General features: G+C 41.8%; 1 protein-coding gene across 2 annotated transcripts; it reads right to left on the bottom strand.

The window, feature by feature from the left end:
- Nucleotides 1-544: 544 nt before the first annotated feature.
- On the bottom strand, nt 545-5,672 carry LOC140829790 (vesicle transport protein GOT1-like). Of its 2 annotated transcripts, none has more exons than XM_073193082.1 (7): nt 5,594-5,672; nt 5,419-5,505; nt 4,824-4,915; nt 4,652-4,732; nt 4,483-4,580; nt 4,305-4,386; nt 545-905 (listed from the first exon to the last, which is right to left on the bottom strand). In XM_073193082.1, exons 2-7 carry the CDS (start codon nt 5,447-5,449, stop codon nt 867-869), a joined length of 423 nt encoding a protein of 140 aa, XP_073049183.1. In that variant the 5' UTR covers nt 5,450-5,505; nt 5,594-5,672; the 3' UTR covers nt 545-866. The 2 variants fall into 2 exon arrangements, with proteins under 2 accessions (XP_073049183.1, XP_073049182.1); XM_073193081.1 differs by having other exon boundaries at nt 5,588-5,663.
- Between the last annotated feature and the right edge of the window lie 16,700 nt (nt 5,673-22,372).

Genomic DNA, 22,372 nt, shown 5'->3' with positions numbered 1-22,372 from the left:
CTAAATAGATATTTTTTTATCTACTCAAATAACATAAAACCAGAATTAAAAATACAATTTTAAACATTATACCAATATAATTACACTTTATTAAAAAAACACTAATCTGATTCAAATTAAATAGTTTTAGCCATTAAATGTTGATATATTGTACCTTTATTTAAGTAAATGTATATTTTAGCAAATAAAAATATTAAGGGCTAATATAATTAAATTTTAGTGATTTACATCATTATTAGATATATAGGACTATTTAGAAAATAAAAATATACACGGAATAGATTTGTAAAAAAAAGTTGAGTGAGTCTCATGTGAGACCGTCTCACGGATCATAATCCGTGAGACGGGTCAACCCTACCCATATTCACAATAAAAAGTAATACTCTTAGCATAAAAAGTAATACTTTTTCATGGGTGACCCAAATAAGAGATCCGTCTCACGAATATGACCCGTGAGACCGTCTCACACAAGTTTTTGCCAAAAAAGTTACTTTAGTGAGCCATACATAGGAAGTAATTCGTAATGAGCGGATGATTCATGATTGTCTATGACCTCAACAAAAAATGAGCCAAACATAGAATAACAATGATCGTAGAATCTACTCACAACCTATCCTACACACCAAGGTATACCGAATTCTTTCCTGTATATAAACGTGACTATGTTCTGTTGAAAGGAAAAATACAAAGAATTGATGGCATCAGGTGACAAACAAGTGAAGCCAGGTCAAGAATATTAACATGTATATAAGTCATGCACATTTCCTCGACGGAGCATACCATACTGTCAATCAATTTCTAAGGAAAACGATGATATGAAAGGTTTTTACAGCACTAGAAAGTGTAGGAGCTGCAAAACTATACATTTATACAGGTACTCTATTTCCACGTCGACGATCAAAGAACTGCAAAGAACACACAATTCCGAATATCAGGATAACGAAAACGAGCATGAGCAGGTCTATTTCATACATAGTCTAACCCTTGTTACTTTAGTTAAAAATGGTTCAAACCCTTGTTACTTTAGTTAGGATTAAGTCTAATGGCAGAATCATTCTTTTAAATGGACTACATAACCATAAAATATATTGTAGAATCCAAATGCAGTACACGTAAAATTCATGCACTATTTAATTGTTAAATTGTTTATTTAAGTTTAAAATTATTTATAGCGATGCATGTTTTATGAAATTGCATTATTTTAAATTATTTATGTTTATGTTATGCACGTTAAAATGTTTTCTCGAGTTTCATGTTTCATGCGATTATTCGATGTGGGATCGAGAAAAAAGAGACCGCCGACTATTTTGGCAATTTTAAAATGTGGTATTTATTTTAAGTTCGGTTTGGGGCATTTTAAACGATTTATTGAGTTTTTAGCATTTTAAAAGCCTAATTTAATTTATTAGGTGATTATAAGATTTTTAAACTTTTAAAGTTTAATGCATGTGCATTTTATTTCAAATTTAGGGATGCTAATAAATTAGTGGAGAATTGGTATTTTAATTATCATGTTAATTGCTTATTATTTATTTAATTAAGCTAATTAGCCCCTAATTACCCCTAATTAATCACACACGTTACACACACTTACACGTTTTTACACACACCATCAGCACACACATTTCATTCCATATCATTTCAGATTTTTGAGAGCAAAACTAGGGTTCTTAGAGGTTAGAGCATCCGCCCCTCTCCCCTGTAATTTTCCAGCAAGTTTCGTCATTTTTCTTCAAGAAAATCGTGCCACGTTTGTCCTGGATCCTCTTTCGCATTCTTCTCGCTTCGGTGTCGTCGTTTCGGTAACTTTAAAGATTAAAGACATGTATATTCTATTTTCTCTGCGTCGATTTCGTCATATTATGTGTTGTGTTGTTTATTATGAGTAAAAATCCATGTGTGATGTGCAAAGTTTGAGCAGAAAATTGTTGGATCGATTTTCGAAACGTTTTTAGATCTAAAACTCGTAATTTGCTGTCATTTGAATTACTGCAATTTTTCTGTCGAGTTTCTGGAAAAACATTTAACATATGAAACGTAGAACTTTTCGATACCTTCGATTTGACGGTAAATTCAAAATATTTGGATAAGAAATGAATGAGTTATCATCGTTTTCGTGGGACTGCTCAAACTGCGATTTTTATGAAAATTTGTTCTTGACATGTTCTTGAAGTTATTTGTTGCATGCTTCGATGGGCATCGCCGAGCTTGTGCTACTGCATTTAGATATGTTATGGGATGTATTTATGTGTTATTTGATGGTTCTTTTGGGTCGGGATTGGCTTGAGATGTAATAGAAGTCATAGGAAGCGAAACGCCGTCGAATTACGGGTTATTGTTGTATTGAAGTTGCTTGTTGATGCTTGGGGACGTTTGGAGTGTTTGTACGAGTTTGAATAAATGTAATAGCATCCTATGATGAGTCTCGAGGTGTTGGTTCATGGTCCTTAGGCTTGGATTGAATGAGTGAATAAATAAGATAGCGAATTTTCGTGAGTTTCCATGTGCAGAGGCTACCCGGACCCCGACACGGAGTCCGTGTCTCTTTTTCCTTCAAAATGTGAATTTCCAGCACCTACCCGGACCCCTACACGGGGTCCGTGTACCCCCATTTTAAAAAAATTTTAAAAAAAATATGAATATAAAGTATAGGATTTGTTTTGTGGGTATGAATATAAAATATATGATTTGTTTTGGGGTTCTATGTCATGGTTTAGTACGATGATTAAACGAGGTCAAGTCCCGAGTGATTCAGAATGTCATAAGCTATTTATTTACTTCGGTGGCGAGCTCGAGTACCCACGTCTAAGATATGAAAGTTAAGTGTTTGAGTTCATGCTAGTATGTGCAGCAGTGGCACCAAGCGAGATCCAACAAATCCCTCAACGCCAAGTAAGTATGTTCGACGTGCAAAGAAAATACTTTTAAGTTTTTGAGGTATGCTAAATGTCTTGTGACCAAATTATGTATGGAATTGGAAAGCGGTAAAGTATGACCAGGGACCAATCCACCCCGTTAAATTATGAACGAGTTTAGATCAGGATTGGAAAGCGGTAAAGTATGACTAGGGATCAATCCACCCGTTAAATTATGAACGGGGATCTCATGTATGTGGCAATGGATCTTCCCTCTCAGCCCATAATGTGGTTTAGTCTAATCAGGAGCATTTATGTATGGGTAGCTTGCTTTGAAACATATCTCTACGCAAAATGATGTTATGTATGCTCAAGTCTGTATGATGCAAGTATGTTTAGGAAAAGTCTTATGATGATGACACATCTATGTTTATGCTACTACGTTCAAGTTTCAAGTATGTTTATGCTACTATGTTCAAGTTTCAAGTATGTACGCTCTATTTTAAAGACGCATGTGATTTTATTACGTACTACTTGTTATATCCAGTTTATACATGTTGAGTCTTTAGAGTCACTAGACTTGATCGATGCAGGTGAGGATGACTTTGAGGAGACGAGGGGTGGGGACCAATGAGCCGGCTTGGACTGAGCAGGAGGCTAAACTCGAGGACCGCCCATGTTTTTAAGAAATTATGAAATGTTTCAAATACTCTGATTTTAATGAAGTGGTTTTTGATGTTTAAATGATTATTACTTTTGGCAAACTTGGTTTTGGTTGTTTTGATTGCAAATGTTTTCAGACGAGCAGGTTATTTTAATGCAAATTTGAAAGTTTATTTTGTATTTAAGAAAATTTTTATTTTTTCGCAAATTTCAAGTACTTCAGAATACGGTACGTTACATATATCCATAGGTAGCATGACATCTCTAAATAAACAAGTGATCAGTTTCTTTTTCCACTAGTCACGTAGTTCCACTTGGAAGACGTTTAATTCATTGATGTAATTCAGCATTATTCCAAGGCTTCATCTTTGAGGGATTTCAAATGGAAGGTCGTAAATTAGTAAATTAACCATATTAATATTCAAGGGCCAATATCAATTGTTCAATCAATAAAATAAAAATAACTACCGAATTTGATACCACAAATCAGATTTCGAAGATGATCTTCATTGTTCAATTAATACGTCACAGCTCCTACTAACATGGAAGAATTCCAGCAAAACATGTGGAGCACTCTATGCAAGGAGACCACGAAAACTTAACACAACATTCACACACCAGACAATGTCCTAGGCTAGAGCCATGAGCAATATTGACCATCCATCAAACCATAAAAAATGGTCGGAATCCTTCTATGTGATCCTTTATTAGTTACTAGCATTAAAGCCATAATTGTTTCTGCATTTGAAAAGAAAATAATTCTAATAACAATGAAAACAAGCATACCGATCTAACAAGAGGCTGCTGGAAAATCCAACCTATGATAGGTATCTTCTGCAGAAAAACAGCCAAAGTTGGCCAAAATCCACTGCAAATACATGATAAATACCAAATCAAGAAGGGGAAGATGGAGACTAACAATAGTTAAAACAATTATCATCTTGTATTCTGAGAAGTAGTGCACCTAAAGAGTACAACGAAACCATATGCCTCGAGGATCATCTCTAGTACGGCCCATCCAATTATAACAAGAACGAAGCCAGCACCAAATGAAACTGTTCCCTATAGAAAATGTGATACAAGATGAGACAAAAATCCATATGAATGGCAAGTCATTTATAAGCCTAGTGAACCTTATAATTTGAACGTTTCATGAAGAATTGTGCAGACGACTTTAGTCCAATGGTTAATGCCACTCCTGAGATGAAGAGGACCTGTTGAATTAAACAAGACAGCTAGTGGAAAATGAGACATGAAAAGAATAATTGGGAAACACCTAGTCAACCATTAGAATCATAAACTTACGTTCCCCATTGCCAGCAGTCCCTTATCGAAAAAGAAAATTATCCCCAGAAATGAAAAGAACACTCCAAAACCAGTCAAACCGAGCCCAATTTCTGTTTCATGAAAACAGAGTAAAAAAGAACAAGAGCAAGTCCGTTATTTTCATACTCCCAAATTAAAACCTCCTCCAGAACATCAGGACATCAAATTTTGGCAAAACGAAGGAATGAAACTCAAATGCCACTATCTATGCAAATAAACAAAGTTGATAAACAAATACACGATAGCTTGATTGCTTACGTAAAAAAATGAATAATGTTGGTTTACGATTAAATCTTAGGCACCCTCAATTTATTGCTGCAAGGTTATCGAAGATTCAAAGCAGAAATTTAATCCAAATAACTAGGTTGATCTATAAACCACAATTCTCGTTGTTGAACAGCATAGAAACAGGCAAAAATCAGCGACTTTTCGTCACCACCAAAAAATCCGCAAAATGCCTATAAACACATGCTTGCACACGATGCACCAACACGCACGAACAACAATCACATAAAACAATCATTAAAAAGAAAAAATAAAAAGGAATGAAGATGCGAGGATGACATCAACTCACTTTTCCGGTCGTTCATCTCGAAGGCCATCATCTTCGCTGATTCAGATTCGAGCACAGAACGCCACAATGCTCAACTCAAAAAATAATCTTCTATGCGAACGGTTTCAACAAGATCAATCCCCGCTTTAAAAGAAACTCAAAATCAATGAAAAATGAAGAAAACCATAACATTTACTGTCGCGACAAATCTGAAGCTCCCTTGTTTGTTCTACAGGAGAAGGGGAAGAAAAAATATTAACTGCCCATTTGAGGAAATGATTCGACTCTAGGCATTAGACTGTACTGAACCACCGGTTCGAGGTTTAAAAAACTGGGTCCTTTATCTAATCGTATCCATGAACCGTCGATTCCGATTCTGTTCGATTATTTATTTAAAAATAAAAACTAAAAATTTATTGTTAAATAATGGGGAAAAAGTCTGAAACGTGCTGAATCTATTTTTTCTTCTTCTATAAATTAATGATAAAATAAGTCAAATAATGAAATTATATAGATATATTTGTTTGATTAATATTAATATATATTAGTTGCCAATTTGTGTCAGAAATTAATACATTAAAAAATTATATCATAACACTACTCGTTAAATAATTATTTACATAACTATTACTTCGTTGAATATTTTATTTTGCAAGACGGACATACCTCATTAAAACCTTACAAAAAAAAAACTCAATAGGACGATAACCTAATGAAAGAAAAAACATCAAATCTCTGCCTTTTTGCTAATCGACTTATTGAACCTTGTTACGAAAAACCGCTGAGAAAATTTATAAACAAATCATAGAGAATTATCTGAACTATTCTCCCCATTGCAAGCATGAAACGTCCCTACTCTTGCTGAACTTAAATAATACAATAAATTTTTTTATAACTCACAACAATAACTCTTCATTGAAAATAATTAATTAAAGCTTCCATTTGGGAAAAATGCTAAATGAAAAGCTAGTTTGATACCATATCCAAATAAATTTCAAAGTCTAAAAAAATAACTCGAACATCCATAAAATCAAGTATTAAAAACTCCTAAAAAAAACTTTTGATTTCATGATCCAAAACCTATGATATTATGGTATGAAGTGACTGCCGTTGTAGGACACTTAGGAGGGACGTTTTTCCATTGAGTTAAGGGTACATAGATGCCAAGACCACGACTGCACACGCACGGGAGAAAGCTGGAACGAAAACTTCATGTTTATGCACTAGGGTTTCAACTAGGAAGAAGCAACACGTGCGGCTCGACCAGGGCTTGACCAAGGATCGGGCTGGACGTGGTTAGGTGTGTGGAAGAGTTCTAGCCAAGCACAACGACTAGGGAAGAGTACATGCGAGATAGGATTCTTCCCATGCCAACCGAGGGCAGCAGCTGTGCGAGGGATGTCACGGCTTGGCCAGGGGGTCCTGGCTAGGTCTGAGGGTGGTCCAATGAGGGTCGTGAGGGTTCGGGCTCGGGTGGTGGCTCGGGTGAGGAGTCCTCAATGAGTTGGAGACTTAATTACATGTATCGGCCGCGGATCATGTGCAGAAAATTTGGCGTAGGCTAGGGGTTGGTTAAAGGGGTCAGGAACGATTAAAAATCCTAACATCGTATAGTAAAATGAAACAGCGTATAAAATGCTCAAATCCTCTCAAGTCGTAAAATCACAAGAGTGCGGAAAAACATAAGGTCCTCAGGTCATATCGCCCACCAAGTCTTCCGACTCAGAGTTCAGCACCTCCAGTCCCCTCGTCATCGAACTCACGTGCATCACACACGCCTAATGAGTCTAAAGACTCAACACACCTATATCATAAATAACAAATACATACGTAACACACAGCAGTGAAAAATATAATACTCAACATAACTTTCATGAACTTCAAAAGCTTAATGTAAACGTGTCGAATGTAATCGTGACGTGTCAAACATTTCATCGTTAATCATCATTCATCATTTCTCATTGGTGAAATCAGTTCATTAGAGGTGACTATCGTACATCATCATTTACGATGGATCCATCATACATAGAACCGCTGTACCCGGCGGCTGTCGGACATCAATGACATGATTACCCCATCCACTGTGCCTATGACTCATCATCATCATTTACATATATGTCTTATTCATTTAAATATATGTCGATAGCCACAACTAACTCTCATAATTCAAAACATCATCATTTACATCACTTATAAAAATCGTGTACAAATGTAATTTCCTTTAAATTCAAGCAGGCAACGTATATTTTCATAAAATCTTAAAATTCGTGATCATGATGCATAAACATTTTAAATATAGTAAATTTTTGCTCAAAGCGCTGCCAGGACCAAAATCTCACCACGAATGCAAAATGACCATTTTGCCCATGGAAACCCAAATATTACCGTTTTCGCCATGGACCCTTAAAATTGACCCGAAGCTTACCAAACTCCTTAAAATGTCCCAAAACATATTTATATGCATTCATAGATGTAAAATCGTGCTCAATTTACAACTTAACCGATTCGTTTTAAAACTTGGACCAGGGTCCCGGTTTCAATCTGAATCGAACCGAAACTTCCCCAAATTTTACAAAACTTAAAAAATGACTTAACAACACCATACCAGACTTAAATCCACTCAATTCGAAACCCTTAGAGCCCTTAAAATATCGCTGGTATGCTGCTAGATTTTCAGAACATGCACGAGTCAAAACCCTAATAACGAACCTCCCTTAGTTTCGCTCCAAACCTTCACCCAATGGAACCAGTCCCTACCCAAACACACCTAGACCACCCTAGGCTCCCCCTGGACATGCGTAACCCCCGGCTAACCTCCCATGCATGCCTACACAAAATCCACTATCGCTAGCACTCATCAATACCCACCCGAACTTCTTTTCTTGATTGCGTGCGGTCGGCGCTTCAGGTGGTTCTAGCGGTGGTTAGGCCTCCCTGGGTCGTGCCTCAGACCCAACAGGGTCTGGTCCATGCCCTGGTTCAGCCTCTGCACCGCCCATCCCACCCCATACGCGAGCCACAGCCCCAACGAGCACCACCCCGATACCCCTCGATCTTTCCACTCACAGAAACCCCGATCGGTGTTGTTCCCACAAACACATATTGACACCATTATCAGACTCTTAACCACACATCACAGCAGCCCCTTGCACAGATCACCAAAACCGTGGGCCACAAACAAAAATGAAAGAAACATAATGGAAAAATCGAAAGCTTTTCCTCCTCATGGCTGGATCAAGAATTTAAATGTAAGAACACAATCATTAGCATGTATATAACGTAAATAATGCTGAAATAATGGTACGGGGCGTGCTTGGTACAAAACTTTGCAGGAAAACTCATTCGGAGAATTTATCTTGCTATCCAAAGAAGTGGCCGAAGCTTCCTTGGTGAAGTTTTTTGCTGAAACCGAGAGAGAATGGAGCTGGGGGAGGGTGTCGGCTGATATGGGGTTTAGGTTTAGGTTTAGTTTAAATGATGTTTAGGTGCTTAATTAAATAGTAATCAAATAGCTAATGGGCCCTAAATTATTTAGTTAAAAGTTTAAAAGAGTTTTGAGCCCAATAAGCTTAAAAGTAGGCCCACTAAATCCAAACACTCTCTCGAAAAATATTTCGTGCTGGAAAGTTTTTGAAAATAATAGTCGAACCCTTGAAAAGTCCCTCGATTCGATAAAACTTGCGTACCGGATAAAAATAAAATCATGCGGGTAAAAATACCGAATAAAGCCCATTTTTGCAAAAACCACCTAAATTAAATAATAAAAATTAATCATGTAATAAAAATAATTTTTCTGATAATTCTCCGGTTTCCGTTCCTCGTTCGGGCGTGAAATGCATCAAGAAACCCCAATGCATGAACTTTTAAAATTTCATGAATTAAATCCTATCATGCATGAATTATGCATAAAATACACAAAATGGTTAAACACATAATTTTAAATAAAAATCCTAGATTGCTTGCAATCAGGTTACGTGAATTAAATTTCTGAACCTTACAACTCTCCTCCCCTTAAACAAAATTTCATCATCGAAATTTAGAACGTACTGAATAACTCCGGGTAGCGACTCCTCATCTCGGTCTCGGTCTCCCAAGTAGCCTCCCCCTAGAATGATTCAGCCACTTGACCTTGACCATCTGGATCACCTTGTTTTGGAGCCTTTTCTCCTGCCTGTCCAGTATCTGAGTGGGTTTCTCCTCGAATGACAGGTGCGGTGTCAGCTGAAGTGGCTCATAGTTAAGCACATGCGAAGGATTCGACATATACTTCCGCAGCATGGAGACGTGGAACACATTATGAACTCCCGCCAGATTCGGCGGTAAATCAACTCTATATGCGAGTGTTCCAACTCTTTCTAGGATCTCAAATGGTCTGATGAATCTAGGGCTGAGCTTGCCCTTCTTCCCGAACCTTATCACGCCCTTCATCGGTGCGACCTTCACGAAAACATGATCCCCTACTGCGAACTCAAGGTCTCTTCGCCTCTGATCATCATAGCTCTTCTGACGGCTATGTGCAGTCTTCATCCTGTCCCGAATCCTGGCCACTAAATATGTTGTCTGTCTGAAAATATCCGAACCTAACTCTGCTCGATGTCCTACCTCGTCCCAATAAACTGACGACTTACGATTCCTCCCGTAAAGTGCCTCGTACCGAGCCATACCTATCGATACCTGATAACTGTTGCTGTATGTTGTGACACCCTGACCCGTAACGGTAAAAATACATCGGAATTTAAAATTTTCTTTCAAATGGAAGGAGTTTCAAAATACATTTCATAAAAATGTTTACAAAATAAATACATGATCATTCAAATGATATACAAAATACAAAATAATCATTTCTATGATCATGTCCCAAAATGATAACAAAATAGTCATCCTTCCAATCTTCGTATGCATATGACTCCGGCCACAATCAATGTCCTGGTCCATCGCTCTTATCTGCATCACATGAAAATAACTGAAATGAGTATAATAAAAACTCAGCAAGTGGAACTCTACATAGCAATGATACATAGTATACTCTGTAAAACATGACTTTGAAATTATAAATACCATCAACTCTGAAACATGAATACTGTAGCAATAAGATAGCAATAAGATGGTATTTCTCTTTTCTATGGTTGGATTGATATCAATAGTATCTCTGATTGTGGTACCCGTATCCCAAATCGATATAAACCGATAACTCTGAGGGATACAAGCCTATGGGCGTTGATCAACTAATTGCATGCAATGCTCTGACTATAATTAAATCAATCCAATAAAACATTTGAATTCTCAATAGCATTTAAACAATCACTTTGGAAACTATATCTTTTCTCTTGTATTCCCTTTTTAATAAATGAGACATACAATGCCTCCAATAGATAATCAATGAAATCAATACATAACAATGGATCAATTGAAGGGAATAACACTTTGAAACCTTTGAAATACAATACATATAACATCATGTGAGCGAAGGGATGAAATTCCACTTACAAACCAATAGAACACCTCCAAACTATACTCTTGGTACACCACCTACAACAATAATCCATAAATAACCCCAATATCAACTCTATATCCAAAAATACAAGTCAAATAACCCATTGAACCATCAAAAACATCAACCTATAGCATCTCAATTCCAACACCATGATAGAACTCAACCAAAAACTTACCTTCCTCTCACCACGTAGAAGCTCGATCTCAACTCGGAAATCCAAACAAATCCAAGAATCAAAGCTAGGAAATGAAATGAAATGAAGGAAACCCTTGTTTCTAGAGAGAAATCTCGAAAATGGAGAAAAGGAAAGGTGAAAAGTGAAGTCAACTCAACCAAAAAGCAACTTAAAGCTTCGCCAATACCTCAATAATACAAGACCGCAGGTGCGCTGCCACAAGCACCGCGGGTGCGCTATGCCTTCGGCCAACCAAATTAAAATCCATGCACGATGACCGTGGGTGTGGTGCTGCAAATACCGCTGGTGCGGTCTCACCGCGGGTGCGGTCCTTGCACTGCCGCGGGTGCAGTGATGCCATGGCCAAACTCCCAAAATCCAATAAACACATAAAACATAAACCGTACCGTACACCGGGCTCGGCTATTACAATCTCCCCTCCTTAGAGGAATTTCGTCCGCGAAATTGACGTCACTGCACGAACAACTCAGGATACTTCTCTCTCATCTCATCCTCGGGTTCCCACGTAGCCTCTTCGATCAAATGGTTCCTCCAAAGGACTTTAACGATGCCGATCTCTTTGTTCCTCAAAACTCTAACTGTGCGATCCAAAATCTGGACCGGAATCTCTTGGTACGTCAAATTCGGCGTCAAGTCCAATGGCTCGTGGTGAAGAACATGGGAAGGATTCGCAATATACTTCCTGAGCATCGATACATGAAACACATTATGAACTCTGTCAAGATCTGGCGGTAGGGCTAATCTGTAGGCTCTGTCACCAACTCTGTCCAATATCTCAAATGGACCAATAAACCTCGGACTCAACTTGCCCTTCTTGCCAAATCGCATCACACCCTTGAGAGGTGCAATCTTAAGGAACACGTGGTCGCCAACCTCAAACTGCAAAGGTCTACGACGAACATCTGCATAGCCTTTCTGCCTAGACTGAGCAGTCTTCATCCTCTCACGGATAACAGCAACCACATCGGCAGTCTGCTGGACCAACTCGGGACCCAACATCCTCCTCTCTCCAACCTCGTCCCAATACAAAGGAGATCTGCACTTCCTGCCATAAAGTGCCTCATACGGTGCCATCCCAATCGTCGCTTGGTAGCTATTGTTGTACGTGAACTCCACAAGAGGCAATTTGGAATCCCAGCTACCAGAATAATCAATGGTACAAGCTCTGAGCATATCCTCTAGAATCTGAATGACTCTCTCTGGTTGACCGTCGCTCTGAGGGTGATATGCTGTACTAAACGCTAACCGCGAACCCATAGCTCTGTGCAAAATCTTCCAAAACTCTGAGGTAAATCTAGGGTCACGATCAGACACAATGGACACAGGGACACCGTGAAGTCTAACAATCTCTGCTACATACTCCTCGGCATACTGACTCATAGAGTACGTCATCTTGACAGGAAGAAAGTGCGCTGACTTGGTCAATCGATCAACGATAACCCAAATGGAGTTAAAACCTTTCTGCGTCCTGGGAAGACCAGTCACGAAATCCATCGTAATATGCTCCCACTTCCACTGAGGAAATGGCAATGACAACAATGTCCCAGCAGGTCTCTGATGTTCAATCTTCACCTGCTGACAAGTTAGACACTGAGAAATGAACAAAGCAATATCTTTCTTCATACCTGGCCACCAGTAAAGTCGACGAAGATCCTGATACATCTTCGTACTGCCTGGATGAATCAAATATGGCGCGGTATGAGCCTCTGCCAAAACATCTCGCCGAATATCATCGCCAATAGGAACACAAATACGGCCTCTGAAGGTCACCAAACCATCACCATTCAAACCAAACTCTGAGTTCCCTCTAACCTCTGCTCTAGCTCTCAACTCTGTCAACTGAACATCAATCGACTGCTCTCTACGGATCCTGTCCGTCAATGTAGCCCGAATGACCAGCGCTGAAAGGCGAGCAATGGTTCCCGGAACTACCAAAGAAATATCCTCTCGCTGCAAGTCCATCAACAACGGCCTCTGAATCAAAGAAGTCAAAGAAGAACTCGACTTACGGCTCAAAGCATCAGCCACAACATTCGCTTTCCCTGGGTGGTAACTGATCGTCACATCATAATCCTTGACAAGCTCTAACCACCTCCTCTGTCGCATGTTGAGCTCTTTCTGAGAGAACAAATACTTCAAACTCTTGTGGTCCGTGAAAATCTCACACTTTTCGCCATACAAGTAATGTCTCCAAATCTTCAGGGCGAAAACCACAGCTGCTAGCTCCAAATCATGCGTCGGATAATTCTTCTCATAGTCTTTCAACTGGCGAGAAGCATAGGCAATAACCTTACCTCGCTGCATCAGCACTGCACCAAGGCCTCTCTTCGACGCATCGGTATAGACCACAAAATCCTCTGAACCACTAGGCAAAGAAAGAACAGGAGCTAACGTCAACCTGTCCTTCAACTCTTGAAATGCACTCTGGCAATCAATGGACCACTCGAACTTCACAGTCTTCCTCGTCAGATTGGACAATGGCAGGGCAATCTTGGAGAAATCTGAAATGAAACGACGATAGTAACCCGCCAAACCAAGGAAACTACGTACCTCTGATACAGTAGTAGGAATAGGCCAATTCTGAATCGCCTCTATCTTCAATGGATCAACTGAAATGCCATCCTTCGAAACGACATGGCCTAGGAAAGAAATTTGATCCAGCCAAAACTCACACTTCTTCAACTTGGCGAACAACCTCTTCTCCCTCAACAACTGAAGAACAACTCTGAGATGCTCTGCATGAAGCTCTCTGGTCTTGGAATAGATCAAGATGTCATCGATAAAGACAATGACGAAGCTATCCAGATAAGGCTTGAATACACGGTTCATCAAATCCATGAAGACTGAAGGGGCATTGGTCAAACCAAAAGACATAACCATAAACTCATAATGACCGTACCTGGTCCGGAACGCTGTCTTAGGGATATCAGACTCCCTAACTGTAGTATCCCGATGCCTAATTTGAGTTAATTATTGGATTAATTATATTTCGGTGGGATCGGAAGGACCGAACAGAGTTCGGATCGTCCGAAGCGTGTTCGGATCGTCCGAAGATGGTTCGAATCGTCCGAAGACAGGTGGCTGGACACGTGGAAGACATGCAAGGTTCGGATCGTCCGATCAGGGTTCGGATCGTCCGAAGACAGGTGTCTGGACACGTGGAGGACATGCAGGGTTCGGAGCGTCCGATCAGGGTTCGGATCGTCCGAAGTGTGTCGGATCGGATCGTCCGAAGTGGATCGGATCTACCGATCGTTGTCTATAAATAGAGGCGCGAGGCTTCATTTGTTACTCGCCAATTCCGAGTGTTCCAGAGCGTTTTAGTCGTTTCTGATGGGTTTCTAGTCTTTTCCCGAGGTTTAGGCACTAGCGGGGAGCTACTGGTTTTGTAGCGGAGCTGTGCTCTAGTTGGGAGCTAGCGGCATCAGTGGGCTGACTACGGACGCAGACTTGATTCTAGGACTGATTGCTAGGATCTACTGGTTTGAGGTACGAAAGTACTATCCGAGATAGCAGGATTGAGTATGCTTTACTATGTGTTGCATGTTTATATGTTGCATTATTATCTGTCATATGATGCATGGTTTATTATGCGGCATTTGCATAATCATGTTGAGCCTGACTATTTTTGAGATAGCCTGTTGAGAGGGTGCTCAGCCCTCGTTTGTTGTGGATGGTTGGACCCCGTTGGCCGACGGTGGTCAGGTCACCGGTATATCCACAGGTTTATTTTGGTATGGGAGCCACCTCCTGGTGCGACGGCGCAGAGTGCTACATACCTTGACGTCATTTACCTGAGCAGTATTTCGATATACCCAGATCCTGGTATCCAGTACATTTTGCATACATGCATGTCATAGTCTTGTATACTCATGCTTTCGGTGCTGAGCGTTTTATGCTCACGTCCTCGGTTTATCTCTGTTTTGGACACCCTATTCGATGGGGCAGGTCTCAGGTTGGGCGGTCCAGGAGGGAGTGGACAGGGAGCTGGCAGAGGTTGACCTATAGTTGTTGGTATTTGTTCTTGATATTTAGTTCGATCTGGTTGTTTAAGTATTTTGTACTTACAGATTCGATTGGGTTGTATTACTGTTTTTCCGCTGTTTACCTGATTCAGTTTTAAATGTTAATTTTGCATGCTTGAGTTCTGATTAGTAGGTGATTCTGGAACGGGTCACTACATTTATGGTATCAGAGCATGCATTAAGATTTTGGGATTTAGAACTGTTCTTTTGGGTTTAATCTCTGATAACTTTTGTAGCTAAGAGATGTCTGGTTTTGACGACGATGCTAGTAGTCATGGCAGCGTTGGACGCTGGGGAGACCGCGACGATCGGGAGCGTCGTCGAGAGCATCGAGAACGTCGTCAACACCGTCGTGATGAGCCTCGGAGTTTTAGTATGCATCGGTTCTTGCAGATGGGGCCGAAACCTCTTTCAGGCGATGAGACCCCGGATGTTGCGGAGAACTGGCTTGAGAGGATGGAGAGCTGCTTCAAGACTTTTCAGTGCTCGGCGGAGCAGCAGATTGATACCCTTGATTTCTTGCTGGAGGGTGGTGCGCGCAAGTGGTGGAGGTCTACCTCTGCACCGATAGTTCAGCGACAGGGTCGAGTTCTTTGGGCCGATTTCCGAGCCGCTTTCATGCTGCTTTACTTTCCGCCAGCTCTTCTGCAGACCAAGGCGATTGAGTTGATCAATCTGAAGCAGGGAAGTTTGTCTGTTGATGAGTATCAGCATAAGTTCTTTGAGTTGCTTCCGTATGTTCCGCATGTCAGTGACAATGCTATGGCCAAGTATAACCATTTTCTTCAGGGCCTCAATCAGGAGATTTATGATCGGGTTGTTGTCTGCGATGATCCGACATCGTATGAGGGCCTTGTGAATCGTTGTCGCCAGGCTGAGGGCAGTTTGCTGAGAGGTCGAGCCATGCAGTCTGCTCGTCCTACTAGTTCTTTAGGTCCCCGCGCCCAAGCATTTAAGAAGGCTGGATCTACTTCTTCTTCCTATGGATCTGGAGGAGTTCACCATTTTGGGAAGAAGAGGGGCCCGTGTCAGCACTGCGGGAAGGATCATCCGACGGAGCGTTGTCGCAAGGTTGCGGGTGCTTGTTACAATTGCGGTGAGATGGGCCACATGAAGAGAGATTGTCCACAGACGGGCGAAGGATCAGGATCTGGTTCTCAGGCTTCAGTTCATCAGAGGCCACAGCAGGGACAGTCTACTCAGGGTTCTAACCTCCGACCGCGTACTCAAGGGCAGGTCTTTGCTCTTAACCAGGATCAGGCTGCTGAGGAGAACGAGAGAGTTATCGCAGGTGTTTTTATTTTATGTGGATTACCTGCTTACGTTCTCATTGACACTGGTGCATCTCATTCATTCATATCTGCGAGATTTGCTAAGCGTCATGCATTACCTTTCACTTCTTTGGACGTTGTGGTATCTGTTTCCACACCGATGGGTCATTCGGTGCTAGCTAGACGTCTAGTTTTAGGTTGTCCTCTAGAATTTGAGGGTAATGTTTTAATTGCTAATTTGATGATTCTTGTGATGGAGGATTTTGATTGCATTCTGGGAATAGATGTGCTGACTATGTTTAGAGCTACTGTGGACTGTTATCAGAAGTTTGTGCAGTTTCGTCCAGTTGAGGGCGACAGTTGGTTTTTCTATGGAGAGGGAGCGCGACCCCCGATGCCCGTGGTTTCTGCTCTGAAAGCCTGTCGTGCTTTAGAGTCGGGCGGGGAAGGCTACCTTATCTATGCTATTGATTCGTCCGCAGATAATGTCGGTATCAGTGACATTCCAGTGGTTTGCGATTTTCCGGATGTTTTTCCCGAGGAGATTCCTGGTTTTCCTCCCGTTCGGGATGTGGATTTCGGCATTGATTTAGTGCCAGGCACGGCACCAATCTCTAGAGCTCCTTATCGTTTAGCTCCATCGGAGATGCAAGAATTGAAACAGCAGTTGCAGGATCTTCTTGACAAGGGGTATATTCGACCCAGTGTGTCCCCGTGGGGAGCACCAGTTCTTTTTGTCAAAAAGAAGGATGGTTCTATGCGGCTCTGCATAGATTATCTGCAGTTGAATCGTGCTACGATAAAGAATAAGTATCCGTTGCCACGGATTGATGATTTATTTGATCAACTGCAAGGTACCTCTGTGTATTCCAAAATTGATTTAAGGTCTGGTTATCATCAGCTTCGAGTTCTTCAGGGAGATATATCGAAGACTGCATTCAGGACCCGGTATGGGCATTATGAGTTTCTGGTTATGCCTTTTGGGGTGACGAATGCACCAGCAGTTTTTATGGATCTGATGAATCGGGTTTTTCGAGAATTCTTGGATAAGTTTGTTGTGGTGTTTATAGATGATATCTTAATCTATTCGCATGATCAGCAAGAACACGCACAACACTTAAGGATTATTTTACAGACACTTCGCGAGAATCAGCTTTATGCGAAGTTGAGTAAATGTGAGTTTTGGATTGACAGGGTTGTATTCCTTGGTCATGTCATTTCTAGCAAGGGAGTTTCAGTTGACCCAAGCAAGGTGGAAGCGGTATTGAACTGGTCGCGTCCGACGACAGTAGCCGAGATCCGCAGTTTTCTGGGATTGGCTGGGTATTATCGCCGTTTCATTGTCAACTTCTCTCAGATTGCTAAGCCACTCACTCAGCTCACTCGGAAAGATGTTTCATTTGAATGGACATCAGAGTGCGAAGAGAGTTTCTTGGAACTTCGCAGACGTTTGACATCTGCGCCTGTTTTGGCTTTACCGTCTGGATCTGGTGGTTTCAGTGTTTACACTGATGCCTCCTTGCAGGGACTAGGGTGTGTTCTGATGCAGAATGAGCATGTGATTGCTTATGCATCGAGACAGTTGAAGCCTCATGAGGAAAACTATCATGTCCATGATCTGGAATTAGCAGCGATCGTTTTTGCTTTGAAAATCTGGCGCCATTATCTGTATAGTGAGCGATTTGAGATTTTCACCGATCATAAGAGTTTGAAGTATCTGTTCACTCAGGCTGAGTTGAACATGCGTCAGCGTCGTTGGATGGATCTACTCAAAGATTACGATTGTGAGATCAAGTATCATCCAGAATCTGCGAATCTCACGGCCGATGCTCTTAGTCGCAAGGTGAGGTTATCTGCTCTTCAGACTTGTGCTGTATCTGGGATTATTCAGGATTTCTGTTCGATGGGATTCAATTGTAAGCATCGGAAGGGAACAGAGAGTATCCGTATAGCTACTATTTTGTCCGAGCCAGTTTTGTATTCTCGGATTAGAGATGCTCAGATGTCTGATTCTAAGATTCAGAAATTAGCTCGGTTGGCTGATAGAGATAATACTTCTGGATTCCACTATCAGTCCGAGGGTCTTTTGTGCTTATCTGGTCGTGTTGTTGTACCGGAAGATGACACTTTGAGGGAGGAGATTTTGTCCCAGGCTCATCGTAGCAAGTTGAGTGTTCATCCGGGGAGCAACAAGATGTATAAGGATTTGAGGACTCGATTTTGGTGGAAAGGTATGAAACGTAATGTTTATCAGTATGTCTCCAAGTGCCTAGTCTGTCAGCAGGTGAAGGCTGAGTATCGACGACCCGGAGGTTTGTTACAGAATCTTCCTATTCCGGAGTGGAAGTGGGAGCATATCACGATGGACTTCGTGACTCACTTGCCTATGTCTGTGGGGAATAGAGATGCTATCTGGGTGGTAGTGGATCGGCTTACTAAGTCTGCCCATTTTCTTCCGTATAACAGAGATTTCACTTTCGATCGGATGGCACGGTTGTACATTCAGGAGATTGTACGGTTTCATGGTGTGCCCGTGAGTATCGTTAGTGACAGAGATCCTCGATTTACATCTAGATTTTGGGGCAGCTTTCAGCAAGCTTTGGGCACTACCTTGAGTTTGAGTACTGCATATCACCCAGAGACTGACGGTCAGTCAGAGAGGACTATTCGTACTCTTGAGGATATGTTGAGATCTTGTGTGATGGATTTCGGGCCAGCTTGGCAGGATCATCTGCCGCTGATAGAGTTTGCATACAACAATAATTTTCATAGGAGTATTGGTATGTCTCCGTTTGAAGCATTGTATGGTCGACGTTGTCGTACTCCTCTGTTCTGGGAAGAAGTCGGAGAACGACAGGTCGAGGGTCCAGAATTGATTCAGCAGGCCATGGACAAAGTTCTTGTGATCAAACAGCGGATTAAGACTGCTCAGGATCGACAAGCGAGTTATGCGAACTCCAAGCGCAGACCTCTTCATTTTGATGCAGGCGAGAAAGTGTTTCTCAAGGTATCACCTTTTTGGAGGATTCTGAGATTTGGACTCAAGGGTAAGCTATCTCCGAGATTCATTGGTCCTTTTGAAGTCTTAGAATGTGTGGGAGATTTGGCCTACAGATTAGCTTTGCCACCGTATCTGTCTAGTGTTCACAATGTGTTTCATGTGTCCTTGTTGAGACGATACGTAGCGGATGAGTCTCATGTTTTGCATCCGACAGAAGTTCAGCTGAATCCGGATTTGTCTTTTGTGGAAAGACCGGTTTCGATCTTAGACCGGAAGGATAAGGTACTGCGGAATAAGACTATTCCTCTTGTCTTAGTGCAGTGGCAGCGCCGAGGTACTGAAGAAGCTACTTGGGAACTAGAGAGTCGCATGCGGTCAGAGCATCCAGACTTGTTCTAGTTGTAGTATTTTCAGTAATGATTGTAATTTCAGTTGTACTTTCAGTTGTAATTCATTCTTAAGTTGAATGTATTGTTGTTCAGAATTGTCATTCTTCAGACTCGATTTCGCGGACGAAATCCTTTTTAGGGGGGGAGAATGTAGTATCCCGATGCCTAATTTGAGTTAATTATTGGATTAATTATATTTCGGTGGGATCGGAAGGACCGAACAGAGTTCGGATCGTCCGAAGCGTGTTCGGATCGTCCGAAGAGGGTTCGAATCGTCCGAAGACAGGTGGCTGGACACGTGGAAGACATGCAAGGTTCGGATCGTCCGATCAGGGTTCGGATCGTCCGAAGACAGGTGTCTGGACACGTGGAGGACATGCAGGGTTCGGAGCGTCCGATCAGGGTTCGGATCGTCCGAAGTGTGTCGGATCGGATCGTCCGAAGTGGATCGGATCTACCGATCGTTGTCTATAAATAGAGGCGCGAGGCTTCATTTGTTACTCGCCAATTCCGAGTGTTCCAGAGCGTTTTAGTCGTTTCTGATGGGTTTCTAGTCTTTTCCCGAGGTTTAGGCACTAGCGGGGAGCTACTGGTTTTGTAGCGGAGCTGTGCTCTAGTTGGGAGCTAGCGGCATCAGTGGGCTGACTACGGACGCAGACTTGATTCTAGGACTGATTGCTAGGATCTACTGGTTTGAGGTACGAAAGTACTATCCGAGATAGCAGGATTGAGTATGCTTTACTATGTGTTGCATGTTTATATGTTGCATTATTATCTGTCATATGATGCATGGTTTATTATGCGGCATTTGCATAATCATGTTGAGCCTGACTATTTTTGAGATAGCCTGTTGAGAGGGTGCTCAGCCCTCGTTTGTTGTGGATGGTTGGACCCCGTTGGCCGACGGTGGTCAGGTCACCGGTATATCCACAGGTTTATTTTGGTATGGGAGCCACCTCCTGGTGCGACGGCGCAGAGTGCTACATACCTTGACGTCATTTACCTGAGCAGTATTTCGATATACCCAGATCCTGGTATCCAGTACATTTTGCATACATGCATGTCATAGTCTTGTATACTCATGCTTTCGGTGCTGAGCGTTTTATGCTCACGTCCTCGGTTTATCTCTGTTTTGGACACCCTATTCGATGGGGCAGGTCTCAGGTTGGGCGGTCCAGGAGGGAGTGGACAGGGAGCTGGCAGAGGTTGACCTATAGTTGTTGGTATTTGTTCTTGATATTTAGTTCGATCTGGTTGTTTAAGTATTTTGTACTTACAGATTCGATTGGGTTGTATTACTGTTTTTCCGCTGTTTACCTGATTCAGTTTTAAATGTTAATTTTGCATGCTTAAGTTCTGATTAGTAGGTGATTCTGGAACGGGTCACTACACTAACCTTCAACTGATAGTAGCCAGACCGAAGATCAATCTTTGAGAATACAGTAGCACCATGGAGCTGATCGAACAAATCATCTATCCGTGGCAACGGATACTTATTCTTGACAGTCACTTTGTTAAGCTCTCTGTAGTCGATACACAGTCGCAAAGAACCATCCTTCTTCTTGACAAACAGAACCGGAGCTCCCCAAGGCGAAGAACTCGGACGAATAAAACCCTTGTCTAATAGATCCTGCAACTGCGACTTCAACTCATTCATCTCGGTAGGGGCCATCCTGTACGGAGCCTTAGAAATAGGAACCGTACCTGGAGCTAAATCGATCGAAAACTCAACATCTCTATCCGGCGGCAAACCCGGAACATCATCCTCAAACACATCAGCAAACTCCCTCACAACATCAATATCATCTATATTCAACTTAATCAGTCTATCCCACATCCACAATAGAAGCCAGAAACACATCACAACCTCTACACATCAACTTCTCAGCCTCAAGACAAGAAATAAAAGGAAGGACCAGCGAAGTACCTGTGCTGGCGAGAACTCCTCCCTGGCCATCATCTGCAAAAGTCACCGTCTTAGCGACACAATCGATAACTGCACGGTAAGTCGAAAGCCAATCCATGCCAAGAATAACATCAAAGGCAACCATAGGGATAACAATCAAATCAGCGAAGACAGCTCGCTCCTCAATACGAACATGGCACGCAAACACAATCGATGTCGGGCACAACACGTCCCCCGAAGGCAAAACAACACTAAGCTGGAGGGGAAGAACAGAAGGAACTAAACCCAAAGATCTCAAAAACAATTCAGACATAAAAGAATGAGTAGCACCAGTATCTAACAATGTCGTAGCTACTCTGCCTGAAATCAAAATAGTACTAGAGATCAATGAAGAATCATGATTAATACCTTCCTTAGACATCGTAAAGATATGACCCTGCAACTTCCCTTGGCTAGCTCCTCGAGGACAATCTCTGGCAACGTGGCCTGCCGTGCCACAACGATAGCAAGAATGAGTGCCAAATCTGCACTCTCCTCGATGATGCTTACCACACTTAGAACACAGTGGCTTCTCGGGATCAACTGGAACTGGCGGCGGTCTAAGACTCGACTCCATCTTGCCCTTGCCCTTGAAACGATCCTTGCCCCTCTGATTCGAGCCCTGGCCTCTCTGAGCAACAGCTTGGTGTCTCT

Source organism: Primulina eburnea, chromosome 4 (genome assembly GCF_022965805.1).
Source record: "Primulina eburnea isolate SZY01 chromosome 4, ASM2296580v1, whole genome shotgun sequence".
In the NCBI taxonomy this organism is placed as follows: Eukaryota; Viridiplantae; Streptophyta; class Magnoliopsida; order Lamiales; family Gesneriaceae; genus Primulina; species Primulina eburnea.
Note: the sequence above shows the minus strand (reverse complement) of the source record. Positions and strands in the feature narration are given on the sequence as shown.